This window comes from Gopherus flavomarginatus, chromosome 4 (genome assembly GCF_025201925.1).
Source record: "Gopherus flavomarginatus isolate rGopFla2 chromosome 4, rGopFla2.mat.asm, whole genome shotgun sequence".
NCBI lineage: Eukaryota > Metazoa > Chordata > Testudines > Testudinidae > Gopherus > Gopherus flavomarginatus.
The window spans coordinates 141,971,463-141,993,772 of record NC_066620.1 but is presented as its reverse complement, the minus strand read 5'-3'; the positions used below and the strand labels follow the sequence as shown (position 1 = coordinate 141,993,772).

The 22,310-nt window shown below is 40.1% G+C and overlaps 1 protein-coding gene across 3 annotated transcripts in view; it reads right to left on the bottom strand.

The window, feature by feature from the left end:
• Positions 1 to 3,078: 3,078 nt before the first annotated feature.
• The window catches only part of FBXL4 (F-box and leucine rich repeat protein 4), a 94,255-nt gene continuing 75,023 nt past the window's right edge, over positions 3,079 to 22,310 (bottom strand). For all 3 annotated transcript variants that reach the window (XM_050949270.1, XM_050949271.1, XM_050949272.1), the window contains exons 6-8: positions 12,855 to 12,926; positions 11,208 to 11,520; positions 3,079 to 3,293 (exon numbers count right to left, since the gene is read on the bottom strand). In XM_050949270.1, the coding sequence (XP_050805227.1) occupies positions 3,130 to 3,293; positions 11,208 to 11,520; positions 12,855 to 12,926 (549 nt within the window). In that variant the 3' untranslated portion in view covers positions 3,079 to 3,129. The remainder of the gene's footprint in view (positions 3,294 to 11,207; positions 11,521 to 12,854; positions 12,927 to 22,310) is intronic.

Below are 22,310 nucleotides of genomic sequence, written 5' to 3'. Positions count from 1 at the left end.
ATCAGGTTGATCTCCATTTCTGGATAAAGAGGAATTCCAGGTGTTTTCCAGTCTCCAGGTGTAGTGAAATAATGGTTTACAATGGAAATGCTGACAGGGTTAACTATTATGATGCAAGTGTGACAAGATAATAGCAATTCCTAGATTGTTCTCAGTAGCTAGCTGGTTGAAAAGCTTTACCAGGCTCTATACCCAATTTCAACATTTCAGAAATACTCTAAATAAAAATCTGCTGAACAACTTTTAATAAGATGATCAATAATAAAATCCTAAGAGGTAACATCAAGTCAAATTGAGATTGTAGCCTATTTTTGCTTTTTATGATGTATAAGGAAGGCCTAAAAGTGTTTTTTCAGTTTTTACCTTGGAAATATCAGGAATGCCAAGTCTGGTATCCCCTCTTTTTGCTGCAAGACCTCTTGGAGATATAAAAATTTGCTTCAGCCATTAACTGAAGAGTAAGGGTATCAAATTGTAAACAAAGATGTCCTCTCCCCCAGGTATTTCTCAATTATTTAAGTTAAATACGTGTTAGCAAACCCAAAAAGTTTTAGAGTCTGAAAAAAAATCACTTCTCTTTAATTAATTAGGTTCCACTTTTTCAGAAAGTGTGATAACATAATCCGAGATCTCCAGTAACCGCAGAGTGTTCCAGACACAAACTGAAACGAAAGCTTATGCTCAAATAAATTTGTTAGTCTCTAAGGTGCCATAAGTACTCCTGTTCTTTTTCCTGAAATCTGAATGTAAGGGATAAGCAGAAATAGATCATTTAGACAGAACAAAAACAAAATAAAAATCAAATCAGACCTTCCTTATACTTCATAATGAAGCAAAAAAGACTGACAACCTCCCCTGAGCCTTTATACATTTTCTTTTAAAAGATTCCTATGTGCAGAAGTAAGACTAGACTAATCACTTACTTTAGTACTTTGGAAGGCATAAAATATACCACTACATCTATACTAAACAAATCTAATTCTAATTCTAATTATAAACATAAGCTCAAAAGCATTTTTTAAAGAATAAAGATAAAAATTCATATGCACCCTGAGGAGTGAAATTTCACAAAAAAACCAATACTTTTTTTGAAACATCAATATCTGTAAACACTCATAATCTGGACTTGAGTTCTCCTGTAACTGGGACATAAATGTTTAATTCTTATTTACAATGAATACACTGTAAATACATTCCATTAAAATAAGTTTACATTATACATTGGACATTATTCAATACATTGTAAATACATTATATTAAAATAAGTTTAAAGTAAAAACTTTGTTGAAAGAAGTGAGCACTCCCAAAACAAAATGAGATCTTGCACAGAACAACTCTAGGGCAGACATCTGTCAGTTGAAGAGATGTCTAGACTGAAACATCTCTAAGTAGCGCCAGTACCCTGATAGACAAATAGAATGGAGGCACCTAGCTGAAAATCACATGGTGACATCTGTGTGTGAATGACAGACATCTGTGCACTTTTCTTTGGATTTGGGATTTTCTACAAGATTCTGTACAATTTAAATCAGAATAGAGGTTTATAAAAGCAGAAAAATGGTCTTTAGTTGTTTCATGAAATGATTTATAAAACATTGGCATTGGTGTGAAGAGTTCAGAAATGCTAATTTAGGTCCATGGAGATCACTGGTTCATTGATGCTTTGAGGCACTTCTCTTCCAGTGGCCAGGTATTTACTGCATCAGTTTACATTTTCTTTGCTGATGATCTTCTGTATAGTGATGGCCTTCTTCCACGCAAAATGTTATGCCTATTTTCCCAACGGACTGGAAGAAACATTTTACAGCATCTGCTATAAAGGTGGCAATAATGGAGCTGATCCCAGATGAGAGATCATGTCTGGGGGTCTGTGTTCACTAGTAGTGTCTAAAGAGACAGGAGTTATGCAAATACGAGTACATGCTGCAAATATCAATTTACAATAGCATTGGTGCCATCACGGAGGAAAGAATGTCTCATTCAGAGAAGTGCAAAAAGTACAAGAAAACCATTAATCCACTATCATCATCATTTCTCTCCTCCAAAGGCTTAACAGCAGCTAAGGGAGTTCAGATTATCAAAGATATTGTCTCTTTTGGTGAAAAAACCACCACCCATCTCTGAATAAATTAGTACGTAGCCAAATCACATTGCCTTTGGTTTACAAACTCCACATTTTCATCATGATTTTACTGAACACCAAATATTTGTTTTTAAACTTGATAGTAGGTATATATCCAACTAAGTAAAAGTTTCTAATACATTATCCTGAGTAATGCTATTATTATACTTCATAAGAAAGGCAGATGTACCACAAATCAACACACCTTGACATAACAGAAATTTGAAAAGAAAATTGCTTTTGGGTTTTCTATGTATTATCAGTTATGACAATAAGTATCTGACACAAATTTTATATCCAGTACAGGAGGAAGCAGGTAATTTTCTTTCTTTTTAGTTTCTGCTATGAACTCATATGGTGGGTTTTTGTATTTTTCTGTTGTGTCAATTAAGCTGGACTGTAAAACATTGCCGCATTTCATCCATTTGAAGAGGAAAAAAAACTCTTAGCAGACACATCAGAGTTTTAAAATAGATACCAATCACTGTCAACAAAAGGAGAGAAAAAAGTGGCTCTTTAGTCTAGTCTGATCTTACACTAGCTTAAACAATTTTTCAAACAGCACATTACCGGCCAGATCACAAGGTCTTATGCCACAGGCCAAAACTAAAACACTACAACCTACAAGACAGAGAAACTCACATAATTTCTCTATTGCTAAATGTTAAAACTTCACTTTCACCTGGATTTTAATGTATCTTATTGTACAAAATTTTCTTTAAAAGGGCATCAAGAATATGTTTTCTTCATCTTCTCTAGTTCAGGCCACATATGTGGCCATTTATACACATGCAGTGCCATCAATTAACAAAGGGAAAACAATTACTAGGTACAGGAGAATAAGAGCTCTGCACCAAATACATAATATGTACTCATTTCATGAATATTGTTAACATTTCCCCTCTATTTTATGGAAGATTTTAATTTCTTTTTTGAAGAAAAATGTAATGACAAATTCACAGGAAACAACACTGTCAAATGAATTCCATAGCAGCACACATAGTGAGTCACTGAGTGAAACTCTTTTTTATGAACACATTAGGAAAGCTGGCATTCAGTTCTAGGACAACTCTATTATCAATTTGTGAACAGAAGGACACATCAAGTAAAGAAAGATCTTTACAAGACTCCAGCAATTTTCTTAAAGATGCAGGGCTTACCATCCTTGTCCCTGTTTAAAAACAAAAAAGAAAAGATCACTTAAAAAAGTTAATGTGAATTGAACCTTTGTTAAAGCTGCCAGCTTATGTTGTAGCAAGAAATCTTCTACACCTTATCCCTCATTTAAAGTTTATTTCACTACATTTATTTTGACAACCTTTCAAATGAAGGGCTCTTTTCAGAGAAAGTTTTTGCACACTTTTGACCACAGAAAGTCTGTGGGATTGCCAGGGCTTAACTTGTGTAGAAAAAAATCCACAGTTTTCTTGTTCTGGACAAACTCCAAGATTTCAGTGGGAACTTTTTCTCAGTACTGAATGCAGGCTCTTGCTCTACATTGCAAAAGCAAGATGGCTTTCCCCTCACAATCTGGGTGCCTGGATTCTGTGCTCTGACACCACCACTTTCTAATGAGTTTGTAGCAAAAGATCACGCCAAATCCAGGTCTTTACATTGTGGACCCGCTTCACTGACTGTAATATAATGCTGCAACAAATGCATGCGATTAAGGGCCAGTCTAATGCTAACTGAAGTCAGCGGAATTTATTGACTTTAGTGGGTGCTGGGTTCCGATAATAGAGAATATGGATGTTAACACACATCAGGATGCTTAAAGAACTATGAACTTTTCCTACAGACAATGAACTGTAATAGAAATACATTTCTTATGGCTAAAAGAGTCATTTTAGTGAATAAGCTCCACCAATAGGTGACTGTGGGATAAGAGATATGACATTCTATGTTTTTAACATTACCTGTGCTGTGTATAATTAGGAATGTTTCTCAAAAAATTAAAAACATTGAAAGGATATGTACAGCACACCTTTTCTCCTCTGTCCCTCATAGAAGGGATGTCTTATCATATTTACCTTTACACGGTGGTACGAGATTTTGAGGGGAGAGTGGATTTGAATATGGGATTTTAGTTTGGGCCCATCTCTATTTACTAGAGTTTTGTTACTTCGATTAAGTGCCCATTGCTTAGTACAAATGCACAGCAGGTGTCTTACAAATCTGTCATTTTACTTTGTTGTTCAATTTGTTCCCTGGCAAAATTCTCTGGCACTGGCTCATTAGAATGCCTGAGAGCAATAACTGTTTAGTGGGACAATTCTGTTCCTTCTCTGTAAATCAGCATTCCCATATATGTGCTCATGTATCCGATCCACCTATCCTGGCACTGTTGGAAAGATCCATGCATGGTAATTGTCAAAGAGGCAATTCAATAAAATTATTGAAGCTCAAAATTCTATGGCAGGGGACACTTCAACACACTCCCACAAAATGCTTCAAAATGTAATTGAAAAACATCTGCCTCTATTTAGTACATAAAACAACAAAGATACATTAGCAATAATTTTAGAGAGCACAAAACTAAAAAGACCAATTAATGTTCAAAGAGCCCTGTGTCCTATGCAACATACTAGACTTAAGCTATGTAGCAGAGACCCTGGAATTATCTGGCACTGCTCCCACAAATGCTCTCACCTCACTCCCCAGGCTACTCCAATTTGCACAGTATTCCTTGTTATTTATTTTACATTCAATTCAATTTATTCTACACTGCTCTCAAATTTAAATTTGCTGCAAATTTTTGTATTTTAAGTGATCAACTGTATGTTGAAGCTGTCAGGGGAAAGCTGAAGATTTTGACAGCTGGGTGGGGGACAGTTGGGGCTTTAGGCACACAGGAAGGTATAGGAGGTGTTTTGGTAACTAGGAGGGAGTTGATTACTTTGGCACTGAAGAGGGTATTCTTTATTACCCGTTTTGGTGCAGGGCAAAGGTGGCTGTACATTTTGGGGAGCAGGGTTTGTCAGAAACCGTTGGTAGCAAATAGTTGCCCCAGTGCATCCTGCGTCAGTATCTGACAATACCTACAATGAAATATAAACATACTAGTTTGAGGCTTCTGTTAAAACAATCAGCAATGTTGGCATTCAAACTGTTGACTTCTGAGTTAACAATGAGATGAATGAGGGCAGTTCCCATCTCTCAGAGATATCATTTCAGGCTGCTGGCAAATTCAGGCAGTCAATACGCATTACTGCAACCGAATGTACCCCTGTATTCAGACCCTACATACTACTGTAACAAAATCTGCCTTGTGAGGTATCATCTGAAAACTAGTAACTCACTGGTCAATAATATCATGGTGAAATGAGTGTAGCACCATTTATATGTAAAGTTATGAAAACCCCCTGTATGATGTTCTTATCACATGTTCAAAACCACACAGCCCTGCCAGAGCAGAAATATCCTGAATAAAGAAATGTGTGTTTACCTAAATTTGCATATAAGCAGTAAACAGGGGCCTCCAGATAGCAGGGAGAGGAAATGACAAGAGACCAAGCAAATTTGCATTTCAGCAAACACAGGTGAGAAGAAAGAACATGGAGCCTCGTTCTCCACCTCGGTCTCCATGTTGCCTTCTTTACTCTATGAATAAACTTTGCTCTGAGGGGTAACCCTCAGAAGAATCCACTTAACGACTATAAAAGAAAAGAAGAGAAAACCCCAAGTGCTCTCTCTCTCTCTTTCATCTAAGACAACAAAGGAACCAGCCTGTTGATTTTGGGGAAAGATTCTGACCTGAGAATTTGGTTAGCCAGGCTGCTGGGAACATGCCGTATGGCTTTTTATCTTGAACCGAGTCTAGCTTGTTAAGTTTTAGCTACTAGAAAGCATTTTACTTTTTTTTTTTTTGGTAATCATTTATGACCTTATACTTGTGCTCACTTGAAACCTATATCTTTGTAGTTAAATAACTTGTTTGTTTTTTTCATCTAAACGAATCCAGTGTTGTGTTTCAACTGAACTGTTTGGTAATGCCAGTTAAAGTAGCAAACTGTTGAATACTGATCCTTTACGGGGCAACAGACTTAATATCTGAACACTCTAGGAGAGGGCTGGACAGTGCAGCACACACATTTTTGGGAAAATCTGGGACGGGGAGTGCTGGACCAGGGCTGCAGCTATACACTGACACTCAGGGTGTGACGTGAGTGCTGTCTGGCTGTTTGTGAGTGTTCCAGCTTGGGAGCTACAACAGGAAAGCATTGTGACACACTCAAGGTTGTGGGGCAGGTGCTGCCACAACCCCTCAGTGGTCTGCATTGCACCCCAGAATGTGACAATTGCTCAGTGCATGGTTCATGTTCTAGAGGCCATCTTCATAACTAAAAAGCCTAGAGGCTTCAGGCCAGAATCTAGCTGCACTAAGACAAGTACAGTATAGCTCAAATGCTTACATAGCCAGTCATAGTAGGATCATCCTTGTACAGGGGGATCTTCCAGTGGTGTAAAGCTGGTGCGATGATTCCTACACCATCGATCCCCTGCAGCTGGTAGGGAAAGGGGTTGTGTCTGAGGATTTCCTGTGCACCTGTGATCTCCATCTCTCATAATGGTCCCTTTGTGCTGCTCTTATACTGGGGAACCAGCCCCAGCACACAGCCTGCTGAGGAAGCACAATGGTGGCTACAACCTACCTTTATATCACCACCGCCTCCAAAGCTGCACTGTGAATTGCTAGACCACAAACAAGGATCATGGCCTAAATATTGTTTTTAATGGGAATTTATTTTCTGGAGCACGTTATGCACCCATTTAAACATAACCCACAGTTAAGCAGCAATTTACATGGTCACATAATTGCATGATACATGGGGCCCTACAGGTAAGGAACAAAACTGCAGGACCCAGCAACTGAAAACAGCATCCAATTTGGACAAGATATTGAATTTATAATGCTTAGTAAATGAATGAATCAAACTGGTTGCAGCCCAGAAAATCTTCTCAAAAGAGGTTTCATTTTTGTCTGCCCATAAAGCCACCATGGAGTTAAACGCTCTAATTGGAACAGGAGGAGTTTTCCCTGCTGAGTTCATAGGTTTTAACAATATCAGAATGAAACCAAGTCAATGCTGCCAACTCTTGTGACTTTATTGTGAGAAATAGCATTTTGGCCTCTGCTTAGACAGTCTCACAACACTGTGTAAGCTGCAGCCTTCCCACAATTCTGGAGGAGTGAGGAAGAGATTTTCTCACACAATGCCCAGAGTTTCCACTGCTGTGTCACAAGTACCTGTGTAATTCACTGGTAATGTGTGTGCTGTGAATCTTTGTATTAGCTAGTCCACAGAAGACAACCACATGCTTTCTACTACTAGTTACTCTTACAGATGAAATAGAAGAGGTCTGTGGTGCGGAGCTGAAGGTTTTTTATACAAAATTTGCAGATGATTGGGTAGGAATGAAAAAAAAATTACACACAGATGTATAAAAGTTAGTGTAAAGACCCTGGAGTAACTGTTGGAATGATTTTATATCGCAAAACACTGAATGTAGAAGTTATTTTGGATATTGTGCTATTACGTATTTTAATGTTGCATTTTTATTATTTGGTTTTGCTTAATGGGAAGTTTTCCCTTTAAAACTAAGGTCTGTGTTTGAGACCAAGAGGAATGTGTGGGAGATCTTGCCTGTGTGTCAGAGAAGAGGATCCTACTTGAGGTAAGTTCCAAAAAGCTCAGAACTGGATTTAACAAACCTATCTTTCCATAAAACAAGCTTCAGTCACGAAGGTGTTAACATTAGCACTTGTCGGGGATTAGGTAACTCTGAGCATTGCTAATAGGCTGTGGAGCCTTCACCTGTAAATCATCAGCTTGAACCCAGCCCAGTTTAGCAGAGAATAAAAGTTTTCCCATCTCCTGGTAGCTATATATGAGATAAATTTATTGAGTGTCAGTTTTATCTCCCATGTCAAATTCACCACTGTGCTTTACATTAGATTGTAAACTCTTCAGTGCAGAAACGGTCAATTATTATGTGTCTGTACAGTGTCTAGCACAATGAAGACCCACTCTCAGTTGGGGTCTCCAGTGAGAACTCCTGCTGTGAAACAAAAATGGCCTTATTATACATTCGTTAGAGTTGGCAACACTTAAATTGCCACATACATTGGCAGTGTGCAAGGAAATTTCAGAAATTAGGCCCCAAAACACAGTTTGATCATTAAAAAAGAAAACTCCATGATTTTTGGGAGAGTCATTATTTTTGAGCTGCCATCGTGTTATATGATTTAAAGTACTTGCTGCTGCAAGGAGTGGGAGAACTGGACTGCGGAAACAACCAGATTTTCAGTAATGCCTACAACAGAAGGGACTTGTTCACTGATTTGATACAGAGAGCTGATGCAGTGTACTTGGGGAGTGCTGAAGCATCCCTTGCCACATGAGGTAACTGGGCTCCAAGATTCACCTAGCAAGTTGGATATAGCAGTAACTCCACATGTGGTCTCACCATAAAAGGTCTTCTATAATATACGCAACAATATAATCTAACTTGTTAACAGCAGTAAGTGCTCAGGAGCTTAGTTCCTTTCTTTTCACTGTTCAGATATTATTTTGCACATAAGTGTCAAGAAGTGAAATCAAATATTAAGAGAGAATGTGGCAAGAAACTCTCATTGCTGGCAAAGAGGAAGCACAGCCTGCAGACATTATGCAGGGTAAACAACCAAACTATTCATTGCTCGGCCTTTCTGTTCTAGTGAAAAGGTCAAATCGATTTGTGGGCAGACACAATGCCATCATAAAAGATAAGCATGAGAGTGGGTGGCCAAAAGAACGTATATGTTTATAAAATGCTTTTATTCAGTAAGCCTTTTGGAGATCTGGTTTGTACGTCCAGGAAATATGCCTTCTTTAATCTAGCTGCAAAACAGATTAACTTAAAACAGACTGTAATGTTTCACTCCATATTCTTTATGGAAATATGTTTATAATATGGATATGACATAACTGAGAGATACTCTATGCAAGATGGGTCTTATAAGGTATCACTGGAAAGGTTATAATTTACTGAATGTGATTATCCAATCTGTATGCCTGTATCACTTCTGTATCTGAAGTTAGGAGTATTGACTACGTATCTGTATTTCAACTATGCTACTTTGGGTGATGCCCACTGCTAACACTTCAGGTACAACAATGGAAAAGACAAACAGGTCACATGGCCCATCAGCAAGGACAATGGACTGTGAAAAGTCCTTCCTGAGGATGCTCCATACAGCCACGGACTCATGGATGCTGTGATACTACAGAGTCAGGTGGTCTTCCCAGGTAATGGGAATTCTTGTGAAAGGGATGTGGGGGGGTGTCAAGTTTGGGAAACAAAGGATTCCTGCCTTATGTAAATCCTATTTAAAGGTGGGGAGGAAGGCAAAGGGGGCTCCTCCTCTCCATGGCCTGTCTGCCCAAGAAGAAAGACTGCTAAAGCCACGTGAAGGGAAGGTGGGGCAGGGTGGGGAAAGAGAGTCCAGACTGAGACAGGGGTCCAGTTTGAAAAGAAATATAACTGGAACTCTGAACCACAGAAACTTTGTAACCTGCCTAAAATAACATTTAGGGTAAGAAATTACAATTTGTGACCTGTTTCTTAGTATATTGAGCTTAGCTTGCAGACTTTGGGTTATTTGCTCAGTAATCTGCTTTGTTCCGTCTGTTATCTCTTATATTCACTTAAAATTCACCTTTTGTAGTTAATAAATTTATTTCTTGTTTATAATGTAACCCAGTTTATGTAATTTCTAGCTGGGGGGAGGGGCAAAAAATTGTGCATATCTCCCTCCATATTGAGGGAGGGGGCGAATTCCATAAAACCTTTGGGTTTGTACCCCTAAGAAGGAGTGGGCACCAGAGTGTTGGGGCGAGCCCCTAAGGCTGAATCTTTCCAGAGTGAATCTCTGTTTCTCTCTGCAGCTGGGTGTGGCCCTGCCTGGGTGCTTGGCTGGAGGAGGCTTGTGAGCCTAACCCAGAAAGGCCAGGTAAAGAGGACCCAGGCTGGCACAATAGGCTGACTCAGTTGCATCCTAAGTGGGGGGCAACCTGTCACACAGACTACAAAGCACATACAGGTTTAGGTTTTGATCAATTTGTTCCGGGAAGAGTGAACTTGCACCTGTTTTCCTTTCTTCCTAATGCTGGTTGGATGTTGGCCATAGGTCAACAGCATGAAACCATGTGTTATGGTATTTATGTATGAGCTATATAGGGCTGTTTAACAATTAGAAGCCATGCTGTACATTTTCTTGCACACGTAAAGCCCAAGCCTGTGAGATAATGATAGCTCTAACCATCTACTGAAGGCAATGTGAATGGAGGGTTCTCAGCCTCTTGCAGAATCAATTTTAAAACTTGTTCTTCTCATGACTCATACTGAATTAATTTATTTGCTTCCTTTCAGGCTTCTATCTTCCTCTTTCAGCTAAACCCATGAAAATATCCATCAAATGTACAAGAACCTGTCCCTAAAGGAAATCTTGGCTCATGGCAATGCATGCAGTCTTTCACCATTTTAAATATTGAAACCACGTGTTGCAGTCTAACAGGATTAATGCAATGTTTTGTAGAGATACTTTTCCCTTCACAAATTCCTCATTCAAGAGTCTAAAGCATATTTTACTTCAGACTGCAAAAGGGACTGCCATCTGTAAGAGCTACAAAGGGCTAGAAATTTAAGCTTTGCAAAAAGTTACTTTTTTTCCTTTCTGCATCAGTGGAAAACACAATTAAGTTGCATCATAAGGTACTTTTTAACTTTAGAAGAGACATTATCTTCTAGTTAAAGTGACAAAAAGAATGGAGAATATTATTCTGTTCTGCCTGACGTGTGTTCTGCAAGAAAAGTCTGCTTATTTGATCAAAAGACTCAGACTTTATAAATATAGTCTATCATACTCCATACAAATACCACAAAAGGAAAAAAATGTAGTCATTTTTAATTTTATTGTATTGGGATTTATTTTTTTAAAGAATATTTAAGATCTGGAATGAAGTCATATTTTATGCAATATCTAGTCCTCGCTTCCTATAACATATGAAAAAACAATAAAGCAAGTATTCATGTGCTTCCTTACCCAGTATGTCCAACTGCCGAAGATGAGTACAGTTAGCGGCAAGTTCTTCAATGTCCGTGTCACACACAGACCTGTTGGCTGTAAGAAAGAGCTTTTGCAAGTTTGGGAGCTTACGCGCAAGGCTTGTGAAGCAGCCAGTACTGCTTTGTAGTGTAGGGCACCAGCCAAGATCAAGCTCCTCCAAGAGCTGACATCCTGAAGCCAGTTCTGCTATTCCATTTTCAGTAATGTTTTTACATCTCCACAAATCCAGAGTACGCAGTTTTTTGCACTTTGCTCCCATCATACTCGCTATCAGGTCATAGTCTTCAATCTGTGATGAAAACAAGCACTATTTCTTACATAGTGTTATTCCCAGTTATACCCAAGCAGCTTTGTTTGCTAATACGTCTATTGATCTGTCTTCAGTGTTTTTCATTTCTAAGGAATTTGGAGAGGAGTTAATCACCACATTGGACAGGTCTCATTCTGCTTTTTAAAAAAAGACAATGGCAAGGTAAATTTTCCGTCAGTTTTTACACTTTTTTTTGTTTTTAAATTTAAGCACTGAATAAGAAAGACCAATTAAAATCTATGACTAAAACTGATTTTCTTCCCAACATTTCTTTTTGCATTGCTAGCGCAATTTTTGTAAGAGCCTTTTTCCCCCAAAGGGTAATTAAGTTTCATTGACAGTGGTGTGCCCTGCTTATATAAAGGGGCAATTGGAGGGATAACAACAGAGCTATTGGTGGGTTAACGACACTTAATAAAATAAACAGTGCACATACATCTGCATATGGACAGAGGAATAAGTCTCATCCCTTTTCAAGGTTAAACAAGGGCTGAACCTGGACCTAGCCTTCAGGGAAGCACTGCCAGTCCCCACTGTGGAAGTTAGGGGGAATGAAGATGTGACTCACTGTATGGGCAGTATAACCCACTATCAAAGGAATGATTGGAAGTCTAGACTCTTGGAAGAGCAAGTTGGTACTGCTGAACCAACTGGGGGAGGTCTAGCCAGCTCTTCCTTTCTCTTTTGCTACCTGATTAGGTGGAGAAGCCCATCAAGTCGCATATTAAGTACTCTGCTGTATTTATAAGCACAGGGAGCTGCAAAATAAGGCCCCTTCTATGCCTGCCTCTGGCATTCAGGTACAACATAGTTAAGGAAGGGCGTCTTCGTCAGCAATTCCTATTTTTTTATTTTTTTTTTAAAGTAACAAAAAACCTATAGCCCTGGGAAGCCTATGACTAAAAATATTTCCATAAAACTAACTCATTCTACGTACACAGAGATTTATTACTGTTGGGGTTGTTCATGAGTGCCAGGCTTCCAATAATGAATATTTGTTTTAAATAAAAATGAACGTTAAACATTAGTTTTGGAAGCAAAAAAAAAAACCAAACAAACCACTAAACATATAAAGAACTGCATTCACTTTACAAACAGTCAGGGGCGGGGAAATAGTGAGCTAAATTTTAGGCCTACAAAACTGGCCAGTGTCCCTTTAAACACACACACATTCATTTTTGCCCGATAAGAATAGAGGATAATGTTAGATAAGCAAATGAAGTAAACTATCTTTTAAAACTTTTGTAAACAAAGAAAAATAAGTTCAGTCTCAGTCATCTCTCTCTCACACAAACATAACTTCAATTACTTACCATGACACAGCTACCAAGGCTGAGGTGCTGAAGCTCTGAACAGAAGTTCAGAATGCTGAGCAGCGCTGTTTGCTGCCATTGGGGACCACATCAGAGGTGAATATGGAACATGAATCAAAGAGAAGAGGTCAATTAGACATTAAAGGCTGTCACCACTCTCCCTGAAATACAGCTCAAAACCTTGATTACAGATACCACAAATGCCATTTAATGAGTCCCTAAGCATGCTAACCATTGATTGGCTTAGAGTCAAGGCAATCATTACAAGCCTTCATGTAAGTCACTTTGGATGAGATTTTGCATGCCCTAAAGATACCTATATTCCCATGACCTATCAGTTCATCTCCCACAGGAGAGCTGTTGGAAAGTGTGGTAAGTTCAAACAACAAGCAAGGCCAAACCAAAAACACTAGGGACAGGTGACATCCCAGAAGAACAGCAGCATCTCTGACATTCACTGATCAGCTACAGCCTGATGGACCTGCCAATAGAGTCACACAGCATCAGGATTGAACTGGGGACTTTAATGTCAAAGGATTCTCTTTGCTGACAAGGGTACTGACAACCATTGAGCACCTGTCACTAGCAACATGACCTTTCAACATGGCCATTCTGTTCAGAATACTGCCACACAACTAAAAGAATCTGAAACTATATTAGAATCAGGTGCACCTTGCAGAACGTTTATATGCTTAAATATTCAGTTTTATTTCTATAAGACAAGGTGAGGTTATGTGTTTTCATGAAAATTTGTGCTTCTAAAAATAATAAAACCACTCTACTTCACTATATTGCACTGTATTGTGTTATTTTGTTCTGTAGTTTTGAAATATACTGAAACCGAAGGGCAAAAGAAACCAACATTGTCATACATTTGTGGATAAACAACTACAAATAAATGCGAGCTACATTTAAAACATTGTAATCACCTTTTAAAGACATGACAATTTGTATTCTACAATCTCAAACCTATGAGAGTTCATAAACAGGAATAAATATCACAACATATTGACAACATAACATTTTGAAATCTACAGCATTTGTAATACTTCTTCACTGAGGAAAATAAAATAAGCTGAATATAAAAGACAAAACAACTTGTTAATAAGTAGAAGAGCTAAAGGAGAACTGTCTACCGTCTGTGTATGTATATTAATAATTTATATAAAATTAGTCTAATTTATTTTCTGTACTAAACTTTTAGAAGAAAAAATGTCTGTGTTCTTGTCCATCTTTCCTTCCAGTTAAGTGTTAGGGCTTAGGAAGGGACCTGTGCATCCTGGAGATGAATGCATGGCTGCACAGATGGTGTGAATGGGAAAGCATCAGAAGCATCAACTATGGGATACTGTTCTGGCAAGGTGGTCTGCTGGGAAGAGATGAGGCCTTCCTGACCAGGAAGGGGTAGAGCATCTTCACACACCAACTCACCAATCTTGTGAGGACAGCTTTAAACTAGGATCACTGGGGGCGGATGAGTAAATATAAACAAAAGACAACATTAAAAGAGGGTTAGATGTTGGGGAGTGGCAGAAGACATGGAAAATTACAATAGGGTCATATGAACAACAAGATGGAAATCAGTGAGGGAATCTTAGATATCTACACACAAATGCAAGGAGTACGGGTAATAAACAGGAACAACTGGAAGTATTAGTACATAAACTAAATTATGACAACTGGCATCACTGAGACTTGGTATGTGTATATGTACACACACACTTGTTCTGAGGTCCAGAAAGAGCAGGCCTGTTGAGAGTCTCTGGTTAAAGATAAAAGGAATAAAAAAACATATGGGTAAACTCATGGTAGGGGTGTACGATCGACTACTAGATCAGACTAATGAAAATAACTATTTAAAAAAGGACCTCTGAGCAGATGTAATAGCATCTAAAAAGGCAATCTTTGTAGACAGACTGTACAAAGAACAAGTCGATAGGGGCTCAAAAGGAAGTCCTTTTAACCCAGTTAATACCATGTTGATGTCTCAGGGAGGGGGTTCCTAGAGAGGGGAAAAACACACGAATGAGGCCTTTGAAAGATCCAGCAACTTCAGAAAGGGGAAATATGATATGATCCTGAATAGGAGGAGGATATACTGATACTTCTGCTTAATATACCCTTAGGGATCTGATGGATAATCCCAAATGTTTTAGTGCTAGCAAATAATCCAAAATAGCAGTAACAGGGGACTCAAAGGCAATGGCATGCTGCACAAGCAGAAAACCTCTTCCATTTTGCTGTGTAGGTCAGTCTAGCAAAGTTTTTTCTGCTGTACTAGGAGGTTCTGGACTTCAGCTGAACAATTTCTTTCACTGGCAGTCACTTAGCCAGTATCCAAGCTGTCAGATGTAAAGATGCTGGATATTGGTTTAAGACAGCGATGGGCAAACTTTTTGGTCTGAGGGCCACATTGGGGCTGCAAAGCTGTATGGAGGGCTAGGCAGGGAAGGCTGTGCCTCACCAAACAGCCTGGCCCCCACCTCCACTCCTGACTGCCCCCCTCAGAATCCCTGATCCATCCAATCCGCCACCCCCCCCAGCCTGTGTCTCCTGATCGGCCCCTTACGGGACCCCCCAACCGTAACCACTCCCCCAGGACCCCAGCCCCTATCTAACCCCACTTCTCCCTGTCCCCTGACTGTCCCGACCCCTATCCACACCCCTGCCCCCCGCCAGGCCCCCCAGAACTCCCACACCCATTCAAGCCCCCCTGCTCCTTGTCCCAACTGCCCCCCCAACCTCTGCCCCATCCAACCCCCCGCTCCCTGTCCACTGACTGCCCCCTGAGACCCCGTGCCCTTTATCCAACCCCCCCAGCCCCAGCCCCCTTACCATGCTGTTCAGAGCAGCATGTCTGGCAGCCGTGCCGCTTGGCTGGAGCCAGACAAGCTGCTGCCCTGCCCTGCAGGAGCACATAGCCATGCTGCCCAGAGTGCTGCCTATGCAGCGGCATGGCTACAAGGGAGGGGGAACAGCAGGGGAGGGGCCAGGGACTAGTCTCCCCAATGGGTGTTTGAGGGCTGGGCAGGATGGTCCCGCGAATTTGAAGTGACAGTTAATCTGTTGGGATGTCTCCAATGTATAGATTCTGAAATGAATCTGATCAGCATACAACCTGCTGCTGTGAGGTAGCCACAGAATTAGCAACAGAAGAGTCAGAGGACCTTCTGTTCTGGAACCTCTGTTTCTTCCATGATGGTTCTGGTGTTCTCAGAGGGTTGTAATAATAAGAGGTAGAGCGCCTCTGTCTGTTGGAGCTTTGAGGGCTGGCCTATATCCTTGTTAAGGCCGGTGTGTATACGCTTGGTGATTGGAGGGTGGTTCTTGGGTCCTTTAATGAATGAAAGGCTTTGTCAGTTGGTGCATTAAACCATTTGCAACTTTCAAATGGGAGGTCATCGATGGTTATTTGGACTTCTCAAAATATTCAAGAAGTGGTCACATCAGAAGCATTAAGAGCAACCAGACAAGATGTTCAAGCCACTAACTGCCCTTCAAACACTAAGGAATCTCAGCTACTCTCTTTCCTTCTGAAGCTTCTCTATGATTTGTAAAAGCAGCAAAGACTCCTGAGGCACCTTATAGACTAACAGACGTTTTGGAGCATGAGCTTTCATGGGTGAATACCCACTTCGTCAGATGCATGTATTCACCCACGAAAGCTCATGCTCCAAAACGTCTGTTAGTCTATAAGGTGCCACAGGATTCTTTGCTGCTTTTACAGATCCAGACTAACACGGCTACCCCTCTGATCTATGATTTGTGATTCCAGTCATATTTCAACATAAGCATCTGAAAATTTGAAATGCACATCTGGAGGCAAGCTGAATAGTGGATCTTCCTGATGAATAAATAAAGTTTCATATGGTCCTTATCTTTGGTATCATAATTGGAGGCCCTTGATGTTTAGATCTTTCATGCACTGTTGCTACTACCATTACCAGTGATCCAGGAACTGGGTGGATATAAAAATACTCAGAGAGTGTTCGATAACACTTACTGGCTCAGGTTCTTAAGTGCTTCCATTAACTCGTTGTTGATAGGCCAACAACTCTACCAGGCATGCAGACTGTCCAGTAATTTGTGGGACGTTTCTTGTGTCACTTCCACTGGAAACTGTGAGATGTCTGTCATGCACTGTAAATCTTAAAATCATCCAGCTGACTAAAAGTAGCAGGGATGAGTGCCTCAGCAGGTGAGGAGTAAGATATTGCTGTTGGAATCAACTAATCTCCTGTTGCTGTTTCTCCTCATTGTCATGTTCCTGTTGGTGCTATCTATGGGACTGGGCTAACAGACCCTTTTGAGTAGATTTACAATGTCTTGTAGGAGAGGGAGACCTAACTTGGGTGGGGCTGCAGGGGAGGAAGTTGTCTTAGATTTTTGCATACCCCAAGGAGCCCCAAATGGACAAGATTATATACTATAAGGGTATAGGACTGGATACAAAGAATATTCTGCATGAGAACTTGTTCGTATGGGCAGTCCCTGGACTCTATCACACCAGTAAGGCTCGCAAAAAGGAGAGCAAGGGGTATAAATGGGGAACATTTCTCCTTGCTATATCGGGAACAGTAGAACAACAAATATTCTTCCTTTCAGCTGGAGGAAACTACATTGTCTGGCGTCTGAAGGTGCTTTCAAATGCCGTTCACAACTTGAACAGAAGAAGTCATCAGTACTGTGGTAATATTAGTAATTTGGGCTGAGGCAGTAGCACTTAGAATGGCAGATGAAGAGTGGTAAGTGTGATATGGAATTCCATTGATAAAGAACTAAAGGAGAGGAACATAATTAATGCCAGTCAACACATGATATTATATGGCTTCTGTCACCTCTTGCTTTGTAACTTTGGGGGCCTCTGTGCTATGCAGCCGTTGTTCAATTCCCTAATGTCAGTAACCTGTCCACAAGCATAAGTTCTCATCCTGGACCTCAGCAGCCTAGTTACACTTTTCAGGATGACACCACTAGCTCTTCCAGTCTAGGTCTCCCCAAGTTCTTAATTATCAGCCACTCAGACTGCTCCCGAAGGTGTGAAACCAGTCCCTCCGCCTCCTTATCAGCTCCCTTTGGCATACGCCCGCGCATCAGAGATGGCTTGGGATGAAAACAAACAAGTTTATTTAATAGAAAAACTACAGATTCAAAGATGAAATAGTGATGGAAAGAAAAGATACAAATTACACAGAAAACAAAGATGCAACGTGAGGCTTTTCATTTTTGCTGTAGATAAAATCTCTTTTCTAACAAGAGTTACCTCTTAAATTAAAACAGTTTTCCAGGGTACACCCAACCTATAGGAGGGATCCGGCATCCCAGAGAGGCTCCCACTTCAAAACTGTCCTCCTAGTTCTTGATGCTATTTAGTTCAAACTCTTTCATTTTAAAAGAGGGTTGCAGTTTTATTATCCCTTCAGTCACTATAAAAATTCGAAGTTGGAAAACTCTCTCCTTTTTTAGTTTTCAATGACAGGGGGTTTTCTTTCCTGTTTCAAGCTGTTCTCATTTGCTTTGATGGTTCCTCATTGTTTTTTTCCTGGGTTGGACAATGGATAGGTATTTGAAGCTAGTCTTTCTGGTTGGGGAGGTAGCCCTTCTTTGCCTGACTACTTCACTGCCCAGTTGTGAAGTGATGCTGAAATCGCAACAGTCACAACTATAATTACAATTTTCTACAAACACACACACATATATATACATACATTCATAACCATAACCTGTATACATGTCTCATGATTACTATTCAATTCAGTGCATTACAAGTTTTCATAAAAGCTCTGACTCGATATTCTTTTACAGTGAAATAAGATTGTACACAAACAGGTCATTTAACTGCTTTTTTTGGAGGGTTAAACCTTCTGTTCTCTCACTGGGGTGTCTGGATATTGTCACAACATGGCTTTATGGAAAATAGGTTTGTCAAACAAATTTAATTTCATTCTTTGAGGCGATTACAACTTTGGTTGATAACTGTAACTACATAGATGTAATACACTTAGACTTCTGTAAGGTATTTAATTTAGTACCACATGGCATTCTGATTAAAAAATTAGCACTATAAAATATCAGTAAAGCACACATTAAATGGATTAATAACTAGCTAACTGGCAGATCTAAAAAATAATTATCAATGGGGAATGATCATTAAATGAGTGTGTTTCTAGTGGGGGTCCATAGGGATTAGCACTAGGCTCAATGCTGTTCGACATTGTCATCAATGATATCCAAGTAAATATAAAATCACTGCTGATAAAATCTGTTAATGACAAAGACTGGTGGAATGGTAAGTAGTGATGAGGACAGGGTGGTCATACAAAGCAATCTGGAATGCTTGGCAAGATGGGCTCATTCAAACAAAATGTGTTCTAATACAGCCAAATGCAAAGTTATACATCTAGGTACAAGGAACACAGGCTATATCTATGGAATGGGGATTGCACCCTGCAAAGCAGTGACTCTGAAACCCCCAGCCATATATCTGTCATTGCGTCAAGAAGAAGAAAAATGAACTACACCTTATAAAAATTCAACCCACTGCTTCTTTCTCCATAGCCTTTTTCTCAGCCCTGGCCTCCCTTGGGTCTCAAAAGTGATCTGAATTTTCCCTGGGAACAAAATGGGTGACTCCTTCCCCTTCTTCAAACAGTCATTTGGGGACACCACAAAGTCTGACTTGGGCTGCTGGACTGATATCTGGGTGCAGGAGAGGGAATGCATTGCTTTCAATAAAACCTATTCTCTTGACTTTCTTGTAAAGTTAGGTCCTTCAGGTATGAAATGAATGGTTGCCAGTTGGTTTTTATGGGCCCTGAATCATGTGTGGTGTTCAGTACACTAGTATAAAATCCTTCCAGACATCAGTTTTCAGGCTTGAGGAAAACTCAGTTCCTATCCATGTCAGGTGTGTGTGCTTGCCACATGTACCGATGCCATAAGTTTTTCCCTCAGTGTCGTCCATAGGGGACTGACTCTGGTGCCCTCTGGCATGGCATGCCTATATGCTACCAGCTCCCCTTCCCCTTCAGTTCCTTCTTGATGGAACTCTGACAGAGGAGAAGGAAGGTGAGTGATGGAATGGACATGAGCAACACATCTCAAAGAATAACAGTTACAAGAGGTTAGTAACCATTTTTTCTTCGAGTGCTTGCTCATGCGCATTTCATATTAGTGTACTGCTTGGACTCTCCACTGTGAAATCTGTGTGGTACAGAGTAAAAACACACAAAAGACCAGATCTCATGGGGGGAGACCAGATTTCATGGTCTGTGATGCATTTTTCATGGCTGTGAAGCTGGTAGAATACTCATAGAATACTCATAGAATATTCACCATTCAGTTCCACCATTCAGTTCCACTGAAACCCTATTTTGAGGGCTTAAGTAGTGCATGAACCTTATACTGCAGCTGTGCACAAGGGTGCCTGTCACTTAGTGTAAACAGAGACCAGAACAGATAAAGAAAAAAATACGAAGTCTTTGTGGACTACTGTTAAAAAGCAATTTCATCTCCCACTGAAGAAAGATTTGATGCTACGGCTGCGGCTCCAGTTGCCAGCTCCCAATCTGGGCAGGGAGGCTGCGGCTCTGGCTGTCAGCTCTCTAGGCAGTAGGGCTCGGGCTGTCAGCCCTGTATGGCAGGGAAAAATCCTGGACATTTGCTAATATTTAAAAAAAATCCACTCAAAGATTGGCAGACCAAAAACTATGTCATGTTCAGGAAAACCCAGACTTATCGTAACCCTAGCCAATGCAATCATTGGTTGTGTAAACAGGAATAGTAAGAAGGAGAAGGCAAGTGATTTTACTTCTGCATATGGCATACACTTCTGGTGTCCACATTTTAAAAAACATATTGAAAGATTGGAAAGGGTGCAGAAAAGAGCTACAAAAATGATTTGACAGTTGAGGAAAATGCCTCACAGTGAGGGACTTAAAGAGCTCCATCTGCTTACAAAAAAGACAGAGGTGACTTGATTACAGAGTATAAATCCCTTCACAGCGAGAAATACTAGATACTAAAGAGCTCTTTTATCTAGTGGAGAAAAGTATAACAAGAACCAATGGCTAGACGCTAAAGCCAGAGAAATTCAAATTGGAATTTAAGTATAGATTTTTAACTGTTGAGATGATTAACCATTGGAACAAACTACTTAGGGAAGTGGTGGACCATCTCTTGATGTCTTGGGGCAAGTTTTAATTCTCAAGGATTTAGGATCATCCATCACAGCCAAGGTCGTGGTACTGGGAATCCCCTAAACTGATATAAAAATCTTAATTATTTATATATATTTGTCAACAGGCATAACACTAATATTAAATGTGCTAACTACATGTTACTACTATAACCAGCTTGACAAGTAATCACACAGTGTGCAGAGTAAGCAAGTCCTGCTAGGGTTCCATCTCATTGTCACAGTTAGCAAGGACTGATTGGGACCACTCCACCCTTAGTGCCTGTCTGGAGCGGCTCAGGAGCATGAGTACCAACCTCAGGGCAGACTGTTAAAAAACAGGTTGCGAATTCTGTACTTAGATTTCACCAACCATCAAATGTGAACTCCTCAGGCACTACAGCAGCATTAACATGGAGTCACAGACAGTCCCCGGGTACTCCAATCTGTCTTGCCACCCAGGTAAGCTTGCTTTTGACATAAGGAACCCCTTACATGAAAAATCACAACAATGTTCAGGTTACCTCAAGTTCCAAAGGACCTGTGCCTTACCCCTGGTCAATTGTACCTTAGATCTTACATTAAAGACAACACGTGTAGCCAATCTATAATAAATCAACTAAAGATTTATTAACTAAGAAAAATAAATGAGTTATTTACAAAAGTTAAAGTAGGTCAAGATATACACACAAATGAATTAGTCTTAAGTTCCAAAAAAGTAATAGAAGTTTCTATAATAAGCAAGCTCTATATGTCCTTTAGAGCTAAACCAGGCCAAACACTGTGTATCTTTTACTCATGCTTAGTAATCATAGATTCATAGACTCTAGGACTGGAAGGGACCTCGAGAGGTCATCGAGTCCAGTCCCCTGCCCTCATGGCAGGACCAAATACTGTCTAGACCATCCCTGACAGACATTTATCTAACTTACTCTTAAATATCTCCAGAGATGGAGATTCCACAACCTCCCTAGGCAATTTAGTCCAGTGTTTAACTACCCTGACAGTTAGGAACTTTTTCCTAATGTCCAACCTAAATCTCCCTTGCTGCAGTTTAAGCCCATTGCTTCTTGTTCTATCATTACAGGCTAAGGTGAACAAGTTTCCCCCCTCCTCCTGATGACACCCTTTTAGATACCTGAAAACTGCTATCATGTCTAATCCTTCCCCCTCATAGTCTAAGCAGCATAGAGATGCAGTTTCTTCCTGTCAGGGATTTTTATTCCCTTCCCCCAGAGTCCAAGCAGAAGGGACAAGTCCCTGTGCACATCTCCTTTTCA